Genomic DNA, 24177 nt, shown 5'->3' on the forward strand with positions numbered 1-24177 from the left:
TAAGGATTAACCTTGTTGGAGGGATTACGTGGCATAAGTTGGCAAGACTAAGACTAAGAGTACAAACATGATGAAAGGCAATGTGAATTGTGCCCCTGCCCTGGTGCCACAAACAGCAAAAGTCCCTGCCCTGCGCCTGTTCATTCCAATTCCCAGCAGCGCAGCGCAGCGCACACATCAGTTCGGGAAACCCACTCACAAGGGGGGCCCCTCCTTATAAGTAACCCGTCCCCCTTATAAGTAACCCCCGGGGCACCCCTTATAAGGAGTCTCCACGCTTTTTTGCAATGCAACGCGAAAATGAAAGGACTGCGGCAATTCGCTTGATTATGTCCATAAAGCTTCACAAGTTTCCTAGTTACTCACGAAATTTGAGCAAAATCGGTTTGAGGCATCATATCTAAAATCATGGATTTAAATGCGATGTCCAACGACCCATGCGAATGCTGAAATGCGAGCGATTACTGGCGTGAGTGTCGCCAGGCGCGGCGGCGCGGCAATGCTTGAGTGCAGACGTGGCGACTGAGTACGGAGACTCTCTCGTACTCAGTCGCCACGTCTGCACTCAAGCATTGCCGCGCCGCCGCGCCTGGCGACACTCGCGCCAGTAATCGCTCGCATTTCAGCATTCGCATGGGTCGTTGGACATCGCATTTAAATCCATGATTTTAGATATGATGCCTCAAACCGATTTTGCTCAAATTTCGTGAGTAACTAGGAAACTTGTGAAGCTTTATGGACATAATCAAGCGAATTGCCGCAGTCCTTTCATTTTCGCGTTGCATTGCAAAAAAGCGTGGAGACTCCTTATAAGGGGTGCCCCGGGGGTTACTTATAAGGGGGACGGGGTTACTTATAAGGGGGACGGGTTACTTATAAGGAGGGGCCCCCCTTGTGAGTGGGTTTCCCGAACTGACATGCACATATGATATCGCACAAGTTAACATCAAACATTCTGAGAAATTCCACTGAGTTGACTTCCAGAAAACGTTAATTAGAAATCTTAAAAAGATTAGAGTCATAGAGGATATATCTTGTAGTCATGGTAGTGGAAGCTTGTGTGTATGTCACGTGCACATAATTATCTCGCACACGATCACGAACACACTCTTGCTCTCGTTCTCCTACCAACATAGATTAACATGCATGGTGATAGGGAGGGATAGGACTAGCGTAGGAGACACTCAGTCGTACTGCAGCAGCGCAGCTCCAGCCTCAACCAACATCAACATGCACATAATTCAGCATTAATCATGTTGAAATTCTCACCATCTCCGTAAAATTGTCCTGAAGTATGTAAGTGATGACAGGTTATAAGCACAGAATGGAATGTGCAAACCCACAAAAACAACACGACCTGGCTACTTTCCGCACATGGACCACTCTTATACGTAGGCAAGTTTTAGCTAGGCTTTGCAATTGGTCAGTTTCCCGACAAAATCATCATTCTAGCCAATCATGTAACGTCTTCCATTTGATATAGTTCTCACTTTGAGATAGAGAATCGAGCGACGGTCGATTCACACTGCTGAAAACTAGTATTTTTTACATCTTTTCTGTGCTGACCTGCTCTGGTCTGGGCTGGCTTCATCAACAAAATGGTAAGTCGTTCTTTTCATTCCTTTTACTCTAAAAAAGATAGTAGTGCATTGGTATAAAATGCAGTAAAGCCTGTAGAATATGACATGCTCGAAACTCGATCAAGAAAGCGAGTGTAATTTTAGCGTACTTTCAACGTACTGTAGTCCCACCTAATAGGATGGCTGTATTGTAATTTACCGATTGCAAAATAGATTTACGACTACGATCACTATCACGAGGGTACGAGCACTCACTTTAACTTTAACTCTAGAGTCTACAGTTCTAGTTAACGTTTCTGTTATTGTCTAACTCACATTATTGGTAATCCAGGACTTTACGGTAAATTTACAGGAGTTTAGGTGCCAATGGCTAACTAGAGTAAAATATCCCGTTTGCGGCAGTTTAAGCATTGTTAAGAGTTTTTCCAACTTGTAAACAAATCAGGCAAATTATTTTCAACCATTTCATATATCATAGACAAGATTATTCATTAACGCAATTGTTTTCATGAAAGAAATTAACCATTTGACCAACGCAGTTTTCATGATTTACCAGGGCAAAACCCGGCACAATTTTCGCCGATAAAGGCGATATGCGACGTAGTATTTCTGCTTGCGGCACGATGTACAATCCCTATGCAATACGCGCGTGCCCCGCGATCTTTGGCTGAACGCCTTCACATGTCTCGCGAACATTGCGTAAGCGCCAATTCCCATTGCGAAAGCACGTGAAAATAGCGTGCGCACATGCATTGGCCGCAAACAAGATCGCAATTCTGGCGGTGTTGTTGATGTCTTTCTCGTGTTTTTCTCATTTTTTTCGATGGTAACATCCACTTTCCGAAAAAAATGGCGGCCCACATCGGCTCGCAAAAATTCTATTTTACGTGAGGATATGTTTTCAAAATCCAGGAACATCGAGAAAACGACAAAAAATCCAGTTTCTTGGACCATTGTTTCTTAACTGTTATGTTAAGAAGTACCGAAAATTTCATTTTGGATGCGATATATTGTCATTTAGGTGAGAAAATTTCACTTTCGTCAGAGATCGTGCCCATTTTATCGGTTGGTTTTTGTTGATTGCTAGTGTGTTAGTATATGTGTAGTGTGCATGTAACAGTGCAATGCTGTGTTTAGCTGTATATTACCGTGTATGTTGTACCTGCCGCGAACGGCTGCACGGCCGCTTACTGACGCAGTTACTCTAGTATAAGTAGTAATGCCATGGACCTGTGTGGACTGTGTATGATCTTAATGAATAATGTCAATAACGATGATTGATTAGAGGTAGAGTAAGAGCCCCAATTTTCGACGGCCGGCCTCCAATATACTTCTTCTTCTTCCGTAAGAGTGACCACAATCAACTTGCTGATTATTCTGTCACTTTCAGGGAGGTCTAAGTTGTACAAGTCTTCAAAGGGTTCAAGTAGTTGCCGTAGTAATCATCGTCCAATGAATAAATAAGTAACCAATAAACTGACAAGTCCATCAATAATAGTAATGATAATAACAATAATGATAAAAAAGAAAAGAAAAGAGTGCTAAGCAACTAGAGTAACTGCGTCAGTAAGCGGCCATGCAGCCGTTCGCGGCAGGTACAACATACACGGTAATATACAGCTAAACACAGCATTGCACTGTCACATGCACACTACACATATACTAACACACTAGCAATCAACAAAAACCAACCGATAAAATGGACACGATCTCTGACGAAAGTGACATTTTCTCAACGAAATGACAACATATCGCATCCAAAATGAAATTTTCGGTACTTCTTAACATAACAGTTAAGAAACAATGGTCCAAGAAACTGGATTTTTTGTCGTTTTCTCGATGTTCATGGATTTTGAAAACATATCCTCACGTAAAATAGAACTTTCGCGAGCCGATGTGGGCCGCCATTTTTTTCGGAAAGTGGATGTTACCATCGAAAAAAAATGAGAAAAACACGAGAAAGACATCAACAACACCGCCAGAATTGCGATCTTGTTTGCGGCCAATGCATGTGCACACGCTATTTTCACGTGCTTTCGCAATGGGAATTGGCGCTTACGCAATGTTCGCCTGACATGTGAAGGCGTTCAGCTAAAGATCGCGGAGCACGCGCGTACTGCATAGGGATTGTACATCGTGCCGCAAGCAGAAATACTACGTCGCATATCGCCCTTATTGGCGAAAATTGTGCCGGGTTTTGCCCTGGTAAATCATGAAAACTGCGATGGTCAATGGTAAATTTCTTTCATGAAAACAATTGCGTTAATGAATAATCTTGTCTATGATATATGAAATGGTTGAAAATAATTTGCCTGATTTGTTTACAAGTTGGAAAAACCCTTAACAATGCTTAAACTGCCGCAATCGGGATATTTTATTCTACTCCTGGGCCGAGGCTCGTGACACAAATGTGTCGATGGTATTGGCCTCGACCACTTCCTGGGGTAATCTGTTCCAGTCTTTGACGGTTCTTGGTAAGAAGGAGTTTTGGTGATAGAGAGTTCGGCTGGGCGGGACCAGGTATTGGTGGCTGTGAGTTCTTCTTGGACGTGTAGGGAGTGGTTGAAGCTGTTCTTTAATCATGTTGACATGTGCGAGGTTATGCGTTATCTTGTAAAGCATTGCCAGGCGTGCAATTCGGCGACGGTCTGCAAGAGAGGGCCACTGCAGCTCCTCTAGCATTGCTGTTACACTGGATGTATTGTGGTAGCACTGCATTACAAAACGTGCTGCCCGTCTCTGCACAGCCTCAAGCATCCTGATTGACTGTTGGGTATGGGTCCCAGATGGTGTGGCCGTATTCAATGATAGGACGAACGTAGGTCTTGTATGCAACTTCTTTAATCCTCCTCGATGAGATCCTGAGGTTGCGTCTGATGAAGCCAAGAGTTTTGTTAGCTTTAGCACAGATTGTATTGATATGCTCTGACCAATTCAAGTCTGATGTGATGGTGATTCCTAGATATTTCACACTATTAACATTATCAAGCGTGTGTCCATGGAGCTTGTATTCTGTCCGCAGTGGTTTCCTTTTACGGGTAACAGACAGGGCAACACACTTTTGAGGGTGGAATAGCATGTCCCATTTCTTTTCCCATTGGACCAGTTTATCCAAGTTCTGCTGGATGGCCTCCTGGTTGCTTGGATTAGTAACTACATCATACGTCGCTGTGTCATCTGCGAAAAGCCTGACACTGGAGGTGAGCAGTTCCGAGATGTCATTGATGTAAACAAGAAATAGACATGGGCCCAGCACACTGCCCTGTGGAACTCCAGACTGTACGTCGATAGATCCGAACGAGCTCCATTAATCACCACAGCTTGACGTCTGCCAGTGAGGAAGTTGCAGATCCATTTATTCGTATGCCCTCTGATCCCGTAATAGTGGAGCTTGTGAACCAGGAGTGAATGGTTGACTCTGTCAAAGGCTCTTGCAAAGTCTAAGACTAAGATGTCTGTCTGCTTCCCTTGAGCCATATTGTTGATCAGCTCATCAGTAAATTCCAGCAGTTGAGTTTCACAGGATCTCTTCTTTCTGAAACCGTGCTGTTGTGGGCACAAGATGTTATTTTGTTCAAGGTGACCCATTATTGTGCTAGTCAAGATGTGCTCTAGCAGCTTGCAGCACACACTTGTTAGAGACACAGGACGGTAATTTGTAGGTTCGTACTGCTCACCCTTTTTGAAGATGGGCGTCACGTTGGCCTCTTTCCAGTCAGCTGGTACTATTCCACTGTCCATGGAGGACTGAAAGATGATTGCAAGAATAGGGGCAACTTCATTGGCTAGCTCCTTTAAGACCATTGGGTTAATGTCATCTGGACCAGGAGCTTTACCTGGTTTGAGGTTGTGTAGAAGCTTTGCAATGCCTTCCACTGAAATGAACACCTCATCTAAGACTGGGTAATCCCTCACTGGCATTTGGCATTTAGTGTTAAACTCTTCTTTGGAGTATGTTGTACCTTCACTGAATGCCTGATGAAAGTGTTGGTTCAGGACATTGGCTTGTTCTTTTGCATCAGTAACCAGTCGGCCATCTACCTTGAGGGGAGCAACTCCGATATTGGAAGTCTTAAGATGCTTAATGTATGTCCAGAAGCGCTTGTGTCTGTTGGCTCCACTGGGGTCAGTGGCTGTTTCTTTAAAGATATCATTCAAGTATGCCCAGTAGGATCTCCGAAGTTTTTGTTGGACTTGCCTGCGAAGATCTTTGTATGACATTTCATACTTCTCTCTGCCCTTTTAACGCATCTTTTTGTAGAGACGGTCACGCTTTTTGATTAGACGACGTATGGCTGGGGTAATCCAGGGTTTACTTTCTTTTGGTCGGACTTTTTTGTGGGGGATGTGTTTTTGGACACCAGCATGAAGAGTATCCTTAAATGACAACCACAAATCTTCCGTTGAAATCAGGTCATCCTTTGCGTTGAAGGTTGCATGCAAATCAACTAACTCTTGCTTCAGGGCATCCCAATCTGCCTGCTTGTAAAGCGGTATAAGGCGAGGCTTTTGCTTTTGTGACCGTGGGCATATGTTGATTTCACAGAAGACAGCGTCATGGTCTGAAAGGCCTGGTAGGACTTCGACTCTGGGAATAAGATGGGGGCTGTTTGTGACAATCAAGTCAAGTATGTTGTCTGCTCGAGTGGACTCCTCGACTAACTGCTCCATACCTAGGTCATCCAGCATTTCAATGAAGAGGTCATGAAGTCTTGGGTACGATGGTCTGGGCTTCATCCTCATTTGTTTCCAATCCCAAGATGGAAGGTTAAGATCACCAGCCAAGATGATGTGGGCATTTTTAATTGAAGTTGCTCTGGTCATGGATGCATTGAGGAGTTTCAGGCTGTCTTCATCTGAAACATCTGGCCTGTAATATGCACAAATGTAAACTGACGGTCTTCCTTGTAATTTCAGATTTACCCACAGAATTTCACAATCTTCCTGGAGCTCTGTTACTACTGAGCAATTAAATTTTGAATGCACCGCGATGAGAACACCCCCACCATGGCGGTTTCTGTCCTTTCGAAATACTCTGTACGTGCTTGGAAATACTTCAGCATCTTGGATAGATGAGTCGAGCCAGGATTCCGTTCCCACAACTATATCTGGTTTTGTGCTCTCCAGGAGGTTAAGGATTTCCGCTCGTTTTCCTCAAGAGGACTGAAAGTTGATGTTTAAAAGACGAAGGGGCCGTTTTTTCCATCCATCTTGCTGACTGGCACGGGTTGGTGTTGACATATGAACTGGTCTGTCAAAGTCATTTGGTGTCGAGTGTGTACTACTATTTATTCCATGGAGATCAAAGACAGTTGAACTGGCATTAGGAATGCCACAGATGGCACAATACCAGGACTCCTCTTCGCCTAGCTCCCCAAGGTGCTCATAGAGGGTTGTATCTACACTCTGACAACGGGCATGGTACCATTGTCCACACGCATTGCATGCCAATCCTCGGTCACTCCAGTTTACTGTGCCGTCGCAGGTACCACATAACCATGACAAGTGCTTTGAGTGAGCATCTGTAGACACATTTGTGTCAGGACTCAGCTTGCCATTAGCAGGTCCAGGATTGGGTTCCAGTGCATAGGAAAGACTTAAAAGGAGTGAAGACAGGTAGAGAAGAACTAACCCATCTTTACAGGTGTCCTGGTGAAATATTGACTTGGATGCATGTACAAACAGACTGACAGAGGGAGCCTTAGGGGCACGGAATAAGGCTTTATTCCTGAAGTGTGTTGTGTGAACGTCAATCACATCATAAACTGTTCCAGAAACATCAATGATATGCAGGTCTCTTATGAAAGTAAATGTCAGTAAGATCCATAAAAAGTTTGTCGAGATTGAAGAAAGCAGCATATTGCCAACTGCCAATGTCCTAACACTAGTTAGCAGGAGTGCCAGGCATTATCAAATCAATGACAAGAATTTTCATCACATACCGGTAGTTGCGGCTGAAGAGCACACTGTAGACATAGAACATGCTGCAACTGATACTACTGTACCGAGTACTGTTGTAATATCCCAAGTTGCAGGCTTAAATTTACTGCAAATAACAAATGTCAAATGAAGCCAAAGCCGAGTTGATTGAAGCTTGGAGCTTTGAAGCCGAGTCACCGGCCATCAAATATTGAGTCACCATCAATCAAATGAATGATGCACTTACAGTCATATCCTCTGAAGTGTGTGGGGCTGTGTGAGGTGGGCAGCCATCATGGTGGATAAGCAATTGCAAGCTGTGCTGTATTGTACAGTGTAGACACATTGTACACCATACTAACACCATCTGTTACATGTGGGGATATGCTGAATATGCAGAAGCCATCTTTGATCCAGATCCCATGAAGACAATGACTCCCAAAATACAACAATTCTCAAATGTGTCAAAAAGCAGGTGAAGTCTTCAGAGAAAACATAATCCGAATAACCAGATTATTGTAATTAACAAACAAAAAATTACAGATCAGCCTTAAAATTTCTCCAAAATTTGAGGACCCTTGAACCACAAGGACTACATGCAAACTTGACCTCCCCTCCCTCCCCTCCCTTGACCTCCGGACACTCGCCACTTATCACAAGGCAGCAAAGTCGACTGTCACAACACAAGCATATCACATTGTTTCACATACTAGCACACTCGTTCACCACAGGAAAGTGCCCGAGTCACCTCCAAAAATCCGTCTAAAATCCCCAATTTTGACGTCAAAAACGCGGAATCGCCGCAATTTTTCCAAAGCGCACGCGAATTAGGTCCCATGTGAAGAATCGGGGTCGCCGAAAAAGCGCTAAAAATTGAAAAATTACGCCGTTCTGTTGCGAGATTTTTCGCTTATCGCAAGCTCAGAGTGTGATGGTATCCTCAAAAACACAAAAGAGAAACAAAATCTCCGTATGTGCCAATGCAGTGAATAAATGTACAGGGGCTGAATGCAAGTGCAGAGTCCCCAAAATTCGGACACAAACGGGAGCCGCAACATCCCCGATGCGACCCTGCGCTAACAATGTATGGTGCGCGCGGATTTTTCAGCGTCCTTGTATGCATATTGACATTGCGCGCGTGTCCGAATTTTGGAGACGCTGTCCGAATTTTTGGGAATTGACACAGTGATAATATTTGGGGTTTGGGGGAAATTTTATGATCTGTTTAACAAAATGAATATTGGGAAAAATTAGGTTGATATATTTAACATACATTATTATAGATATAATTTTGTAGAGTATTATTTGAGTTGAATAAATATTGCAAAGAAGCTTAAGTGTCCGAAAATTGGGGCTTTTACTCTAGGCACTCTCAGTCTCATCTCATTGGAAAATAAATCTACACTTAAAATTGTCTAAATAGGGGACTGTCACTGAATTTAGATACCGGTATAAATTTATATCAAATGTCATGCGTGATGTTTGCTTTTTTGGATATTGTTTGGAATCCGGAAGAAAAAGAGAGAAAACTAAACTGTCCTTGAATATGTCTAAAAATATGTAGATCTAGATTCTATCATTCCATTCCGTCGCATGGGAATTCGATATCGCGATAATTGTGATAATGGCTTGCTATCGCTAAGCCAAGGCTACTAGGCGTCCGTTACGCACTCTGAAATACAAATCTTCTGCTATCAGCTCGTTTGCTAGCGCAGCCCTGCGAGAATCCAAGCAGCCGCAGGATGTGTCCCATTCGTGTCGCCACTGCTTCGCTGCGCTCAACTCCAGGGGCCACAGGGCCGTGAGTTGTGTGAGTCGCCGAATTCTTTGTCCGTCGCCAGTTTGCCGTGCCACTATACTAGCGCATACTGACAGTACTAGTGAATGGACCAGAATAACGCAGTCATGTGCATTTTAAATGTCGCGTTTTTCCATTTTACACGAACTGGAGAATAATTTATCGTAAGGAAACAACAATATGAAACTGCTTTGGACACACAACAAATTCTGCCTACAAAAGTACAATACCATCATACCTCCATTCACGTAACACGTTATCGTATCATACAGTATAACTGTATAGATACGCGCTCGGGTTTCTTCCCGCAAGCGCGAACGAAGACTGCTCACTCACCGATATCATGTGAAAATCGTTCCTGCAAGCCCTACTTTGTGTACTCATTGCATCTATGCGCTACTCTGCGCTACCATGCCTTGGTAAAAGAAAGCTCGTACAAGCATTCAAGATTGTTAAAAAACACTAGAACTTCAATTTTTTGGACACTCTCATTGATTAATTGCAATTTTTCACAGAAAACTTGCATGTGATCGATTCAAATTTAAAGACTAGCCTCGCATTTCGCTGTTGATTCTATGACATATCGGTCGCATTTCCTCACAGGATGGCTGTCTTTAGAGAGCAGCAGTACTGATACAGTAGCAGATCAGAAAAAGAATATTCATACGACCAATCCTGACAGAGCAACCTGCCGATAGCAAAACGATCGCATGGAATCGGGAACGATTTATGCATTGACTTTTGGGATGCATCCGCGACAGCGCCATCTAGTGCCTATGCGCGAACCTATTAGAGGTCTAGATCTAAATTAACTTAAATTTATTTCACTTCAGCCCGGGAAACCCGCTCATGAGCGAGCGAGGGTGGCTCCTGCTCATTACTAACATTAGTCATAGTAGGTTTATCCGTCCTCCTCATGAGATGCTCATGAGACTCCCTGTTCACTTATCATCCACCTCACATCTGACGTATATCATAAAATATTGAAAAATTGTCGCAAGTTTGTTTGGTGATTTTTTGTTTCACACACTAATTTACACATGTCCACTCTCCATGATGAAAAGAAGAAAAAAATTCTGCCTGTACTTTTTGACAAAAATTGAGTCTTAATCAACTGATGTGCGGCAACCCACCAAAACACGAGTGCCATTGGGTTTGGTCTATGCAGGGCTGCCGCACCTATCGGCCTGATCTGACTAAAAATTCTTGGTGTTTTTTTTTTGTGGCTCTCGCCTCTCAACGCACAAATCAGCCCTGTGAAAATGAAATCTCACATCATTTTACAAATATTCATAAAAGAGAAAATAAAATTAGAACTAATCTGATCTTGTGCATACAATTATATATTCCAAATTGCTATTCCAGACTGATAGAGTAGGTGGGTGCCGTACTCAAATTTGTCAGCAAACTAATCACTTTCTAGGTAATATTATGGGTTCACTTTTCTTTTTCTTTTCTTTTTTGTGAATCCTGCCATCTACCTGCCTGTGGGCGCCTTTTGTGCAAGCGTCCCACTAAATCCAACACAGACAGCGCGCAAGCCATGCAAGCTGTGGGATTTTCAGAGTGAGCTTGTGCATGCATGGGAGGAGATCTCTGTACATAGCAGTTTACTAATAATGGTTTGTCTGCTCAAGGACCACAATGAATTTTACAAATCTGTGCATGACACTCAATTTATATACTATTACTAGGTAATGTAAACTTATATAAGTTGTCTGGAATGCCCCTCTAAGGTGTGAGCCCTTGTCAAGACCTTTGAGATTTGTTCAAAGAGATTTTTCTCCTCCCACCACTAGAGGGCGGACTCTACAATGGTGTCAGTGATTTCATGGGGGCTGCCATTGTACCCACTTAGTAATGGCGGACTTTGCGTACTACAGTAACATTGTACAGTGTGTATTACGCGAGCTTTTGAGCTTTTACGCGAGTATGCACTTTTGATTTGGCTGCTCCTCTGTTGTTCGTTTACTTGCGTGTTAGCACGAGGGGTGAGCCCACCGCCATCGCCATCTAGTGCTCCCCGTGCGCTCACAAAACAATAGTACAGGGCGTATGAAGAGTCCGCACTCTAGCAGTCACTGGGGAAAATCTCTTTGGATTTGTTTGAACATGTTTATGTGTCATAACCTCAAGCCATATTACCTCTTTCTCTTTTCATATTCAGGCACGGAACTCAGAAAAAGCAATGTAAGTATACGTTTTCACTCATGTGAATTCCATATCTACATAATTGTAGTTGATATGAAGTCATTGTGAAGAGTGAATTCCTCAAAAACACAAGCTGTGTGTGTGTGTCTGTTTGTTTGTTTGTTTGTTTGTTTTTTCATCAAGACTAAAATAGTGTTATTGTTGGGACTAACATTCTGCCATTGTGGACAATATAGTAGGCACCACTTTCCATGACTGCTGTTGAGATTACAGATAGAACCACAATTACTATGAGAACTTAAAAATTCTCAGCAAAATTTGTAATATGTGGTTCACTGGCACTGTTGAGTTATGGCATTAGAATGAGATTGATCACCTATCCATGATAATTATTTGTCTCAATTTAATCAAATGGGTATTGGATCCTTCATGAGATTGCTTTCAAAGATCACTGAAAATCAGTTATGAGAGTAGAGTGTCATCATGCTAAAGCCTGTGTTATGTTACATAATCTGTTTTTATTGTGAATGTTCCCCCCTATTCATATTTCCTATCCATGATCCTTCTCCAAGTTGGTCATGAAAAAAATATGTGAAACTATCTTACTGGATAGACATGTCTTTGTACCAACAGTGAACTCTGTGACCTAGATTCTAATGCCTCTGCCTGGCAGGGTGCCAGTGGCTTATTACCATTGTTGTTGTTGATTGTTGTTTGTTGTTTGTTGTTGTTGTTGTTGTTGTTGTTGTTGTTGTCATTGTTGTTGTTGGTGGTGGTGTTTGTTGTTGTTGTTGTTGTTGTTGTTGTTGTTGTTGTTGTTGTTGTTGTTGTTGTTGTTGTTGTAACTGTATTGTAATTATGAAACAGAAGCAAAGTGAAAAAAAAAAGTTTTCTGATTTTTCCTCAGGACTGCCCTTGCTCGCTTCCGAGCTGCCCAGATGGGTGATGGGAAGATGAAAGAGCGAAGGCCGTACCTCGCCAGTGAGTGTGAAGACCTGCACAAGGCCGAGAAGTGGAGGCGCCAAGTAATTTCTGAGATATCACGCAAGGTGGCTCAGATTCAGAATGGTGCGAAATACTTATTTCTTTTTCAGTTGCTGATGGTTGTATGTGATGAGGATTGCATGACAAGTATATTATATGGTTCATTTATAGCGATTTTACAGTCACCAAGTATTCAACGTAAGCAGATTGAGATCCTAATTCCCATTCCAGTGATATTTGTGGTATACAATGTCAGATATGATATGATTTATTTATAGCAATTTTACATTCACCAAGTATTACATCATACAGTATAAAGCAGATTGAGATCCTAATCGCCATTCCAGTGATATTTGATGACATAAATGGTATCCTGGGGTACCAAATAAAAATCAGCCATTTTGTTGAATTATTTATTTCTTTAAAAAGGTTGTACCCTGGGTTGCCAAAAAAGTGGAAATTATTTTGGTGGCGAAGCTCTTGTTCTTGTTTCATGAGGTGTGACTCTAATTTTCAATTTTCAGCCGGTCTTGGAGAGTTCAAAATCCGTGACTTGAACGACGAAATCAACAAGCTACTGAGAGAAAAGAGTCATTGGGAGGCAAGGATAGTGGAGCTTGGGGGACCAGACTACAGGGTATGTATGTTGTGTTATCTAGTGACCATGCATTTCTCATTGATATGCAACTTTGATATAATTGTGTCAGATTTCATGAAGTTAGTATTATGGATGCACCAGTATATCAATATGAGGCAATAGAAATAATGAATCACTGTTATCAAAGGTTGGTAAGGATTGAGTGTGAAATCAAACAGAGTGATTGTACCGGGTAATAAGTGTGTTGATAAGAATGCACTATGTATGATGCATTTTATTTGTCATTACTTGCATTACTTACTTACCATGGTAGATAAATCTATTATCGATACCATTTAGGAAGTTTCAGCAATGTATTGTCTTCGTATAATGACTTTCAATGACTGACCTGATGAAAGTGTTAATTCATTCTGTGCAACAAGAAACTTAAGAGGTTACAGATACATGTAATGATGTAACAGTTGTTAAATGTGTGGACCACATACAGTACTGTATTTGGGGAAAATATCCACCACTTTGTTGCATTGACAAAATATGTGCTTTTTCTTCTGATATAGAATAGTTTTTTGTTTTTTTTAACATGATAAATACTGTTACTGGATCAGAGCACACAAATATCACATGTTCTGTTGGTGTATAAATGCAGTATGCACCACAGGTAATGACAGAAACATTTCCATGATAAAATTCATTTTAAATCAAGCTTCATGACAAATACTATGGTAAGATTCTGTGTCGTTGCTTGATAGATAAACTTGCTGCACACCATGCATATCATTTGTCGTTGTGTATTTGTGTTTGCAGAAAGTAGGCCCAAAGATGCTTGACCAAGAAGGCAAAGAAGTGCCTGGAAACAGAGGCTACAAGTACTTTGGTGCAGCCAAAGATCTGCCTGGAGTGAGAGAACTATTTGAACAAGAACGTACGGATCCCTTGCCTGTTTGTAGCAGGTTTTTGTTGTGTCTTGTTTTATGTTTTGGTGTTATTTTTGTCATACTACAATTAGGTTTTGACAGGGAAGCTCTATCAAAAGGATCTATTGATGATCCTGTTTAAAATGATGGGATCACAACTACGTCTATACGTAGGTACTAAGTATTGCTCTGGATAAAGCCCTATCTACGAAGATATTCAATTTTTCCTGACACCTCCAAGAACTTTAGAACATTTTCATTTACTGTAAAAGTGGATATTTTCGCACGACTAATTTTTCACGCTTGGCCGGGTAAGGAGAGTTTCATGTGTCTTTAATTTCGCGGAATCAAGACATCAACTACTGGAACATATGGCAAACAAAAATATTTGCGTGCTTTTATTTTCGCGCTAGTATCTGGTTTTGCGATATGCGCGAAAATTTCAACACCGCGAAAATTTCAAAATCGCAAAAATTTCCACTTTTATAGTATTGTCATTTGATGTGAACAGGAATTGGTTTAATTGATGATAGATCCTATCAAATTGCATTATCATCATGTACTTATGCAACATTTTAATATGTAAGTAAAGCAAAATGTCATTAACCGATGTTAAATTCTACAAAAGTAGAATGAATAGAATAGAATGATCATTATGCTATTAAATTTCCATCTTCTTGCATGTGTTTATTTCAGCCACATGCTTCTGCAAAATATGCAGCTCACGAGTTCTCAGAAATCTATTGTTGCAATTCAGTTGCTTCTTGATTCTCATAATAATACAATGACTTGCTCCAAACAAAGAAAACACAAAAATGAGCATCAGTCAAGTATCCAAGAAATCACAGAAAAATTGTTCTAATCAGTCTGTATTTCTGTTATTCTAAATCATTCTTTTCAAAAGTACACTCAACGGGCTTTTGATAATGAAGCATTAGTATCTGTGGTGTCCTAACTGTTACTGTGAATTTTAACAGATTATGGCAGTCAAATGACATGAGTTGCATGGATTACTATGACAATGATACTTTGTCTGTTTCTGGCCCACAGCCCCTCCTCCACCGAGGAAGACGAGGGCAGAGATGATGAAGCTGATAGATGCAGATTACTACGGTTACAGGGATGAAGATGATGGAGTGCTCGTTCCGCTAGAGATGGAACATGAAAAAGAATGTTAGTATACCAACATGTGTCAATTTATCATTAGATGTTTCGGAAGGCTCCCCCAGTCCTTCCACCCCTATGCAAATTATGTTTTGACAGTACTTGTTTGTGGGCATTTTTTTTTTTGAGGGAGGGGGGTATATGCTAAGCATGGATTAACTAGCAGTCAACTAAGGAAATCATACACCAATCTTGTTAATGATCATGAGAATGTGATTTTCAAAATGAGAAGATATTGCAAGAGAATGAGACTAAGGTACTAATATACTGGAGATAAATTGTTTGAATTAAGATATGATTTAGAGTGACAATATCTGGATTTGTAAATTAAGTTGAATATGTAATGAATGTATTAAACTTACCAAACCTCTTTGTCAAAAAAGAATCAACAAGTGTTGAAATTTTCTTATCAGTACTTGTCATGGAAAAAAAAAGATAAACATAAGATGCCTTGTTCAAATATGATTTTAATGATATGTAAGGATTACCAGTAACATAGATGGCCTCCACCCTTCTGACTGACAATATATTCATTTGCACAAACTTCAAGTCCAGATTTAAATAGATTATTCTGGAATTACCCTTACACATTAAATCCAGGGGGAAGTTTGCTGCAGAAATTATGAATATATCATCAGTAGATTGGCACCTCTACATCTTGCTTGCTGTGTTATATTGGAGAGAGATTACTGTAAACACAGACATTTTGGTAGTACATTAAAGGTTTGCATATTTCACATGTTTGGCTACGGAGAAGCCCCAGACCTGCAAAAATATCTTCACAATTTTCTGTGCACATTTTGAACAGCACAGTGTGAATTCAAGAATCCACAAATATATTTTTGAGCCTTTCAGTGCGAAAAATTAATCGCGCAAAAGTATTGACATTTACAGTAAATCTGCACATAGTCAGAAAGAATTTGCTAAAATTTATCAATTTGAGAAAGAATCTAGTAATTAAATTTTCTGAAATGCATTCTCACATTGAAAATGAGTTACTAATCCATCAATCAAGGTGCTTTTGAAAATTCTGCCTCTGAAAAAAAAAAAAAAAAATTTAACAAAACATTATTACAACAAAAGAGTAGCATAAAGGAGAATGTCATAGTCTACCTTATGAAATACTAAAGATGAATGGTAAAAAAAATGATAATAATGATATAAATTGAGAAAAAGATATGGGTTAACTGTATGTGTGATACGGACAAAAGCTATTGAGCGGACTCTTTTTCTTTCATAGTGATTGCAGCAGCCGTGAGTGAGTGGACTAGCAAGAAGGAGGCAGGTCTACTGGAGGGTGTGTCCGAGGAGAATGAGAAGGAGGAGGAGAACATATATGCCGTGAAGGCGGACTCGGGGGTAAGCTGTGTCCTCACTCTCAGCCAGCAGGGGTGAAACATTTACGTTCTAAAGGATGTGCCATTCTTCCGGATGTATGTCATTTTTTGTCATGCAGGAGATACTGTTTCATGAACAGTGCTTGGTACTGAATGCAACGTACCCCACTATGTAAATGACAAATGCAGTTTGTCCAAATGTAGACTCATTTACAGCAAAAACATAGTTCTCAGGACGGCTCAAAATTCATCTCCCACCATGTGGAATTTGCTTTTATACAATATATCAAAATGGTCTACTGAGAAACTTGTCTGTCTGATGCAATTTGCCAGGATAATTAGTTTTTTTTTTTTTTTTTAAAGAGTATTAAGAGATAAAATGTCTGAAATGATAAAAGTTGATGTACCTGACTTTCGTAATCACAAAGTTATGTCACACATTTCTTTTACGTGTGTCTCCAAAAATCAACATTTTCTGCAGTTTTTTGGAAACTCTGTTTTGCCTTTAAGCATAGAGGCTTATGGTCGAGTTGAAAAAGAATTACTGGAGGCCTAATCATGCATTGGGATTAAACGTGGTGCGTAACAAAGAATGAACCATTTGTCACAGTAAGTGTAAAGTGTTTTCGTGATACTGCTTCCCTGTGCAGGAATCAATGATTGATTTTTACTGTCTCTACCAAACTCGAGTAGCAAGATGGGTTATTTTAGAGATATTCAGACTTAATCTCCGAAGGCCCTCTCATTAGGACTTGCCTCTTGTTAGTGGCTTGATTCTGTCTCCCATGACAACTGTCAGCTTGCATCTCTTGCAATTACTACTGTGATAGGGCCCTTGATAGAGGCTAGGTCCAAGAGGAATTAAGTACTGTTAAGCAAGATATTTTCGCGCCATGGGATTTTTGCGAATAAGCCAGTTCGGAGATAGCTCATGTGCACATGGGTACAAATGACCTTTCATTTTTCTCAGTTGGTTAGGCACTTCACTCAATTCAAAGCGACGTAATGCAACAGCTTGCCCAACAAAGCAATTTATGGAACTCGTATCCTTACAAAGAATGAACCTGTGTAGATGAAGTGACCAGAATGGTTCGTCAATCAACACCTTTGGAAGCATCTATTTCATTGTGCTAGTTTGAATACATTAGCAAACTTTTTCTATTAACAATGCCAAATACCAGGCTTGCTGTCAGGTGGATGTACTGGCAGGCACCATTATAAGGATGCCATGAATAATCATAGCAATGCAGATGCTTATCTCAGTGAAATTAAAAACCAACCTGTCTCTCGGTACAAATGACCTTTTTCTGCTCATGCTCAAACTGGAACCCCGAACTGGCTTATTGGAGCTGACCGCCTATTTTTGCGGCATGAAATTTTCGCAAATTGTCACTGGCATTCAATGCATATAGTGTAGACAAGAACTTTCGCGTGCATTTTAATTCGCGAATCTTGGCTCTCACATAATTTTTAAAATGAAGAATGCATGCAAACATTCCTAGTTTTACAGTATGGCAGATATCTGCACTGAACTGAACTCTTTTGTATGCTTTGTTTTTTGTTTTGCTTTTGTGCTTTATAAATAGTCGGAAGATGAGGAAGATGAAGAGATGGCAATGGAGACGATAGATGGCCAGCCAAGATACGTTGCACACGTCCCAGTGCCTTCACAGAAAGAGGTGAGAAGGGTTTGAGAATGGAAAGAAATCACTCTTGGACTGCGAATTTAACAACACGCGAAAATGCTGCTATATGCGCCAGGTTAATACACATGTAGTACATTTATGATAGCCAAGGTTTTCACTCGCGAAAACAACATCTCGCAAAAATGTCCGAGACCTCCTTATTCGCGAAAATATCTATACGCGAAAATGACAACTTATACAGTAGTTGTCATCAGCTCTTTTCCCCCGCAACATTTACATTCCCTTATGCCAGACCACTTGGCATGTTGAAATTTAAATTTCAGCTGCATTTATCTAACTCAAGAGAGAGAGAACGCGTTTCGAGTGGCTTTTACAAGCGTGGTTTGAAACAGGATTCTTGGGGTGCTGCATTTATCTAACATCATATAGTGGTGATTCGAGTGTTGTCACTTGGGAGCTGCTTTGCGCCGTTCAACCCGGGAAGTAGAGGTCAAACTGAGGCACGCTGTTTTGAACTGACAGCATGTACAGTGTACTGGAAGTTGACCTTGCCAGCTTAGAGAAATGCATTTCAAAACAGCAATTCATTTGTCTACTCGTAGAAAGGCAATCGTGGTCTCAAATGCATTTCAAATTGCCTTTTGAATGCCATTTCAAATCAACTTTTCTAAGTGCGTTTGAAAACATGGTTAAATGTCTCAAACACGTTTAGGATCTTGATTCTGCCTCAGAAAATTTTTCGATAAATGCACCCTTTGACTCAGATGTCTGTGTAATGTCTCTATATTCATAACGGGATACCATATTTCATGGAAAGTATAAGACTCTGGAGAAAAGGTATCAATTAGAGCATGCTTCACATGCTGTCGAAGAAGGCATTCTTTTACAAAGAAATTTCAGGTGAAATTATTCTTCTTTTGTAGCGTAAGAAGGCCATTTAGAGAATATTGGTTTTTATACCCCCGCCAAACGAAGTTTGAAGGGGGTATCTAGGAATCAGCGGACGGTCGGGTGGTCGGTCGGGCGGTCGGTCGGGCAGTCGGTCCGTTGCAAATCTTGCGTCGCGAACTACTTCCTCAGTTTTCAACCGATTCCCATAAAACTTGGCACAGATGTGTGCCTTGGGTTGTAGATGTGCAAGACATATTTTTTGACAGTACCCAAAAGTACGTTGCCATGGTAACGGCATATCATGGGCAAAAATGGGTACAAATCTTGCGTCGCGAACTCCTCCCACAGTTTTTGATCAATTTTTATGAAATTAGGTACAGATGTTCATCTGAATATGTTAATGTGCAAGACACATATTTCCGCAGTGGCAAAAGTGCGTTGCCATGGTAACGGCATGTTATTGGTAAAATATAGGGCAAAATGCTTCATGGCAAAACTGCTTCATCAGTGTTCTTCCAATTCTCATGGAATTCATATTGAATGTTTGTCTTAGGATATAGGTCAGCATGACACATTTCTTGACAGTGACAAAAAGTATGTTGCCATGGTAACAGCTCACATATTATGAGCCAAAATGATGGAAAATTTTGTGTTGCAAACTACTTCCTCAGTTTTTGCCCAATTTCCATGAAACTTGGTACAGATGTGTGCCTTCGGTTGTAGATGTGCAAGACGCATTTTCAACAGTACCCGAAAGTACGTTGCCATGGTAACGGCATATTAATGGCAGAAGATCAAGGAAAGATCTTGCGGATTTAACTACTTCCTCAGTTTTTTGACCAAAGCTTATGAAATGTTGTTTTGACCAAAGCTTATGAAATGTTGTTTGGCGGGGGTATAACCAGTCGCTGTAGTGACATTTCTAGTTTTTTTAAACAACTATATTGCTTTCACAACAATGGAAGACAAAAATCACAATAGAATGGTGCAGCCCAAAGGACAGAGTGGTAAGCTGCCATGATAATCCTTGCACACAAGATTGGTCTCATTAACATATTGGCAGCTATTTTTGGCAGAAACACACTCTGTTAATCAACTAGATCGAGTATTGTTTGGTTTCATGCAAGGCAAGGTCCTCATTCTCCTAGCTTATCCAGAACTGCTAATTCTCCTTTGCTAAGCCAGGGGACTGCGATAAAATGTGTCTTGATCTTGACAAAAACCTCCTTTAATCCCCTTCCCTTTACCTGTTGGGCTCCTTGCTCATGACCTCCAACTCTCCCCTTTTGTTTTCTTTGTTCTGTGTCCCGAGCCCTCCTCTGACGTTCGTGTTGTGTGTAGTCCTTATATGTGATTGCTTTCCCTTTCTATTTGTCATTTTGCCTCTGACAAATATTCTGCTAGGATTGAAAGCTCAGGCCCTTTTTGACTCCAATCTTGACAAAAGTGACAAATCATGTGATTATGATTTTCTTTTGTTTGTGTTTCTTATTTCCAGATATTGAGTTATATTAGATGGGATGATTTTTCACTATCATTATAAAATTACTTCAGCTTAGGTATGCTTCTGGTATATAATGTCAAGCAATAGAAGGACTATCGCCATTGACGTAAAAAGTACCCGGATGTGGCTTTTTCGTCAAGATTTAGAGCACTTCGTAGCAAGGGCACTTCCGGCGCTGGGCATAATTTGCACAGCGCTAGCGTGCGCGTACGTGTACCTTACCTATAGCGCTGCGCCGAGCACGGATACTAGTACAGTACTGTATGTAGGCGGCTGTACCGCCCGAGCCAGCAAGTGGCCAGGCCTGTCATACTCGTACACTGTAGTCCCCGCATGCATTGCCCTAGGCCGGCGGCCGGCGGATGGCCTTGCATTAGCATGCACCACTGTGCTGCACGCATAAGCTAACACATACTGGTACAGCGTACTGCTTGATCATGCGATCGATGTGCACATCACAGATCAGTCATCTCTGCATACGCTGAAAATCATATTATGCTGGAAAATATTCACCCACCTGGATATCGTCATGGAATGCCCATCTTTTTATGCCTCCGCCAACGAAGTGGCCGGAGGCATTATGTTTTCGAGTCGTCCGTCCGTCCGTCTGTACGTCCGTCCCGTTTTGTTTTTGTCGATATCTCAAGAACCGTGTGGTGGTTTTACATCAAACTTGGTATGAGGGTATATCCTGGGAGGATAATACTTTGTTTGGATTTTAGGGTCACGGGGTCAAAGGTCAAAGGTCACAGGTTTTGTGAAAAAAAGGTTGAAAATTCATGTTTTTCTCCATATCTCGCAAATGGTTCAAGGAATCTTCATGGAACTTAGTATATATGCTTGTTCCAATGGGCAGTGATTATCTAGGGAAGTTGGGGGTCATGGTTCAAAGGTCAGGGGGTCAAAGGTCAAGGTCAACTCCTCAAAATATCACTACTTTCCTTATATTTATGCAATGCCTGAAGTTTTTTTTTTTTTTAAACTTGATGTATACATGTATTACCCAATATATATTCTGTGGGAAGTTTCTTGCCCAAAGGTCAAAAGGTCAAAGGTCAAGTGAAAGTGCTGAATTGTACTTTTTCCTCCATATCTCAAAAGTAACTCAAGGTATCATCATGAAACTTACATATTTATGCATGTTCAACCTAACAGTGATTCTCTTTGGAACTGTGAGGTCAAAGGTCAAAGGCCAGGTTCAGCTAATGCTATTTTCCCATTTGATACTGAAATTGTACTTTTTCTCAATACCTTGAAAATTACTCAATGCATAAACTTATAAAAGGGTCAAAAGTCAAGTAAAAATCATCAGTTCCCCAAATACCTGCACTCTGACATTTTAATCATTCATCCAATTGAACCTAGTTCTAGGAAAGTGAACATTCAGCACATTTGTGTCAAACCTGTCATTCTAATATTTTGCCAATTGTGTGAAACTGTCATCAAACATTGTCAAGACATTGTACTATAGACCTATTAGGAGAACCATGCATTATGGCGGAGGCATAGCAGTCGCCGTAGCGATATATCTAGTTTTTAATTTGTTCTCTATCGAAATGTCGCGAACACAATCGGAAACAAACCGTGATCTCAAACTTATCCCGTCTCCGAAGCAACTTTTTCCAAGTATTAAAGTACGTAGGCACTAGGCCTACTACCACTAGTGTACTAGTAAGTCGCGCGTGCACGTACTGCGCTGCGGAGTCACCCGCAAACTTCACCCACGCAGCCATGTCATGTCTCACATGCCAGTAAGGGTCCTATTTCTGCAGATTTTTTTCATTTATTGTCGTGTGAACAACACATGGCAGCTTCGCAGCAACAACCAATAGTCATACTAACAGCAATTTCTTAAGAATGGAGAAATTTCAAATCATATTAAAGCTGTGATTCAAGTCGAGAAAACAGGAAGTACACGTAGAATACAGTCGGTTATGTGTGTAAATAGCATTAGTCACGTATCACGCGCATACGAACGGAAGTGACTTTGCTACCGGACTATCCCATAATGCACCGTAAATGACGCTTAAATCAACATCCGGGTACTTTTTGCGTCATTGGCGATAGCGAGAATTCAGAGGTTACAAAGGCTTCTGATGTTCTGGAATAAACAGAGCATTGCAAAAACACAGCCTCTGCAAAGATATGTGGCTTCAGACACCACTGGGTTGCCTGAAGATTGCCCCTTGACCTTGGCCATAACATCAAAAGTCTTTCACACAGAGATCTTCCCAACTGTTTTGTCCAACTGTTGAACCAGCCATCCCAGGCATGATATTCTGTAGATTTAAATCTTATTTCAGAGTTTTTTTCTCCAGTCTACACACATTTTGCTTTTTCCATGTATCAAAATTTTTGATTTCCGATTTTTTCAACAAACCTCAATATCATCCTGCATCCCAAAGTCTGAAGTTCCTTTTTACTTTGACCAAACCAAAAGTCAGTTTCAACCAAACTGTTTCACATATTGCTTTTCTGACAGCTAATACATGGACAATCTGTAGTGGCATTTCTAGGAAAAATGGAATGGCTCATTCAGAGAGGCTTCTACTTCTGTATTAACTTATGCTTCTTTTTATTTCTTTTCTGATTTGAAAGTTGCTGTACACCTTCAGATCATGTCTGCATTAAGGACACAATAATGAATGGTTTTGAATTTTCCATCAATCAGCTCTTTCGTGAAGGCATGTGATGTTTTGAACATGAGGTAGTCTTTGAAAGGCAGGTATAAGCCAGTTCCTTATTTTAGCTCACATGAGCTCACATGCACATTTCGAAAAATGACCTTTCTCTTTTTCTCCATTGGTTAGGCATGTCATTCATTTTAAAAGCATCATAATGTGTAAGCTTGCTCGACATAACAATTTATGAAACTTTCAGACAAAGAATGAACCAGGCAACCAGAATGGCCCATCAGTTAACATCCATTTCATTTAATGTTGTGCTTTGAATGTTTAACTTTTTTTTTCTATCATTATTGCCAAATTAATGTGTTGCTGTCAGGTGGGTGTGCTGGCAGGCACCATTTATAAAGATTACCTGAATGATCATTACATCACAGATGAGATCTTGGTGAATTTAAAAACCAGCGAGCCTGCTATGGCAAGTGACCTTTTTCTGCTCATGCAGGAAGTGAAACTATGAACTGGCTTATCATTAATTTTCTTTTTCTTCTTCTTTCTTTTACATTACTTCAAGGTGGAGGAGGCCCTCTTGAGGCGGAAAAAGATGGAGCTTCTGGAGAAGTATGCCAGTGAGACATTGCAGCAGCAGGGTAATGAGGCAAAGACGCTAATGGGACTCTGAGACGTGTGGATGGGGCCCATGGATCCGCAGACTGGGCACCCACAGGCCCATGAACTTTATTGAAACAAAGATGAACGGCGGTGGTATGATAAGGTTTCGTGCCAACCTCAGCATGTGATCGGTGTGAAATTTTGCATCCTCTTCGCTGCATCAGCATGCTTGATAGGTGTGAGACTTATGCCAAAGTTTCCGCTGCTCACAAGCAGACCGGATTCGGCATGACCTTGAATCTGGACGAGGAGTGACATTCCATGTTTCTCTGCATCTCCGTGAGAAGGAAGCAGATGATTGCTGCACAGATGGATCTTTCATTGCCTTTACTGGACTATGACGTTGAAGAGCAGAGAAACCCGTCATCTTCCTGCCAAAAACAAACAAACAAACA

General features: G+C 41.0%; 2 protein-coding genes across 2 annotated transcripts in view; one reads left to right on the forward strand and one right to left on the reverse strand.

Annotated features, from left to right (window-relative positions):
* LOC139717378 (U3 small nucleolar ribonucleoprotein protein IMP4-like) overlaps positions 1-1591 on the reverse strand; it is a 14642-nt gene extending 13051 nt beyond the window's left edge. Inside the window, exon 1 of the mRNA XM_071628881.1 lies at positions 1567-1591. Within this exon, the coding sequence (XP_071484982.1) occupies positions 1567-1591 (25 nt within the window). The remainder of the gene's footprint in view (positions 1-1566) is intronic.
* On the forward strand, positions 1550-23792 carry LOC139717301 (pre-mRNA-splicing factor ISY1 homolog). Its single transcript, XM_071628791.1, has 9 exons — positions 1550-1601; positions 11465-11487; positions 12356-12516; positions 12957-13069; positions 13835-13952; positions 14995-15117; positions 16349-16467; positions 18032-18124; positions 23685-23792. Exons 1-9 carry the CDS (start codon positions 1599-1601, stop codon positions 23790-23792), a joined length of 861 nt encoding a protein of 286 aa, XP_071484892.1. The 5' UTR covers positions 1550-1598.
* Positions 23793-24177: the final 385 nt, after the last annotated feature.

The sequence above is a fragment of the Diadema antillarum genome, unplaced genomic scaffold (assembly GCF_040938485.1).
Source record: "Diadema antillarum isolate AM-2024a unplaced genomic scaffold, OU_Dant_1.0 scf00000074, whole genome shotgun sequence".
NCBI classification, from domain to species: Eukaryota; Metazoa; Echinodermata; class Echinoidea; order Diadematoida; family Diadematidae; genus Diadema; species Diadema antillarum.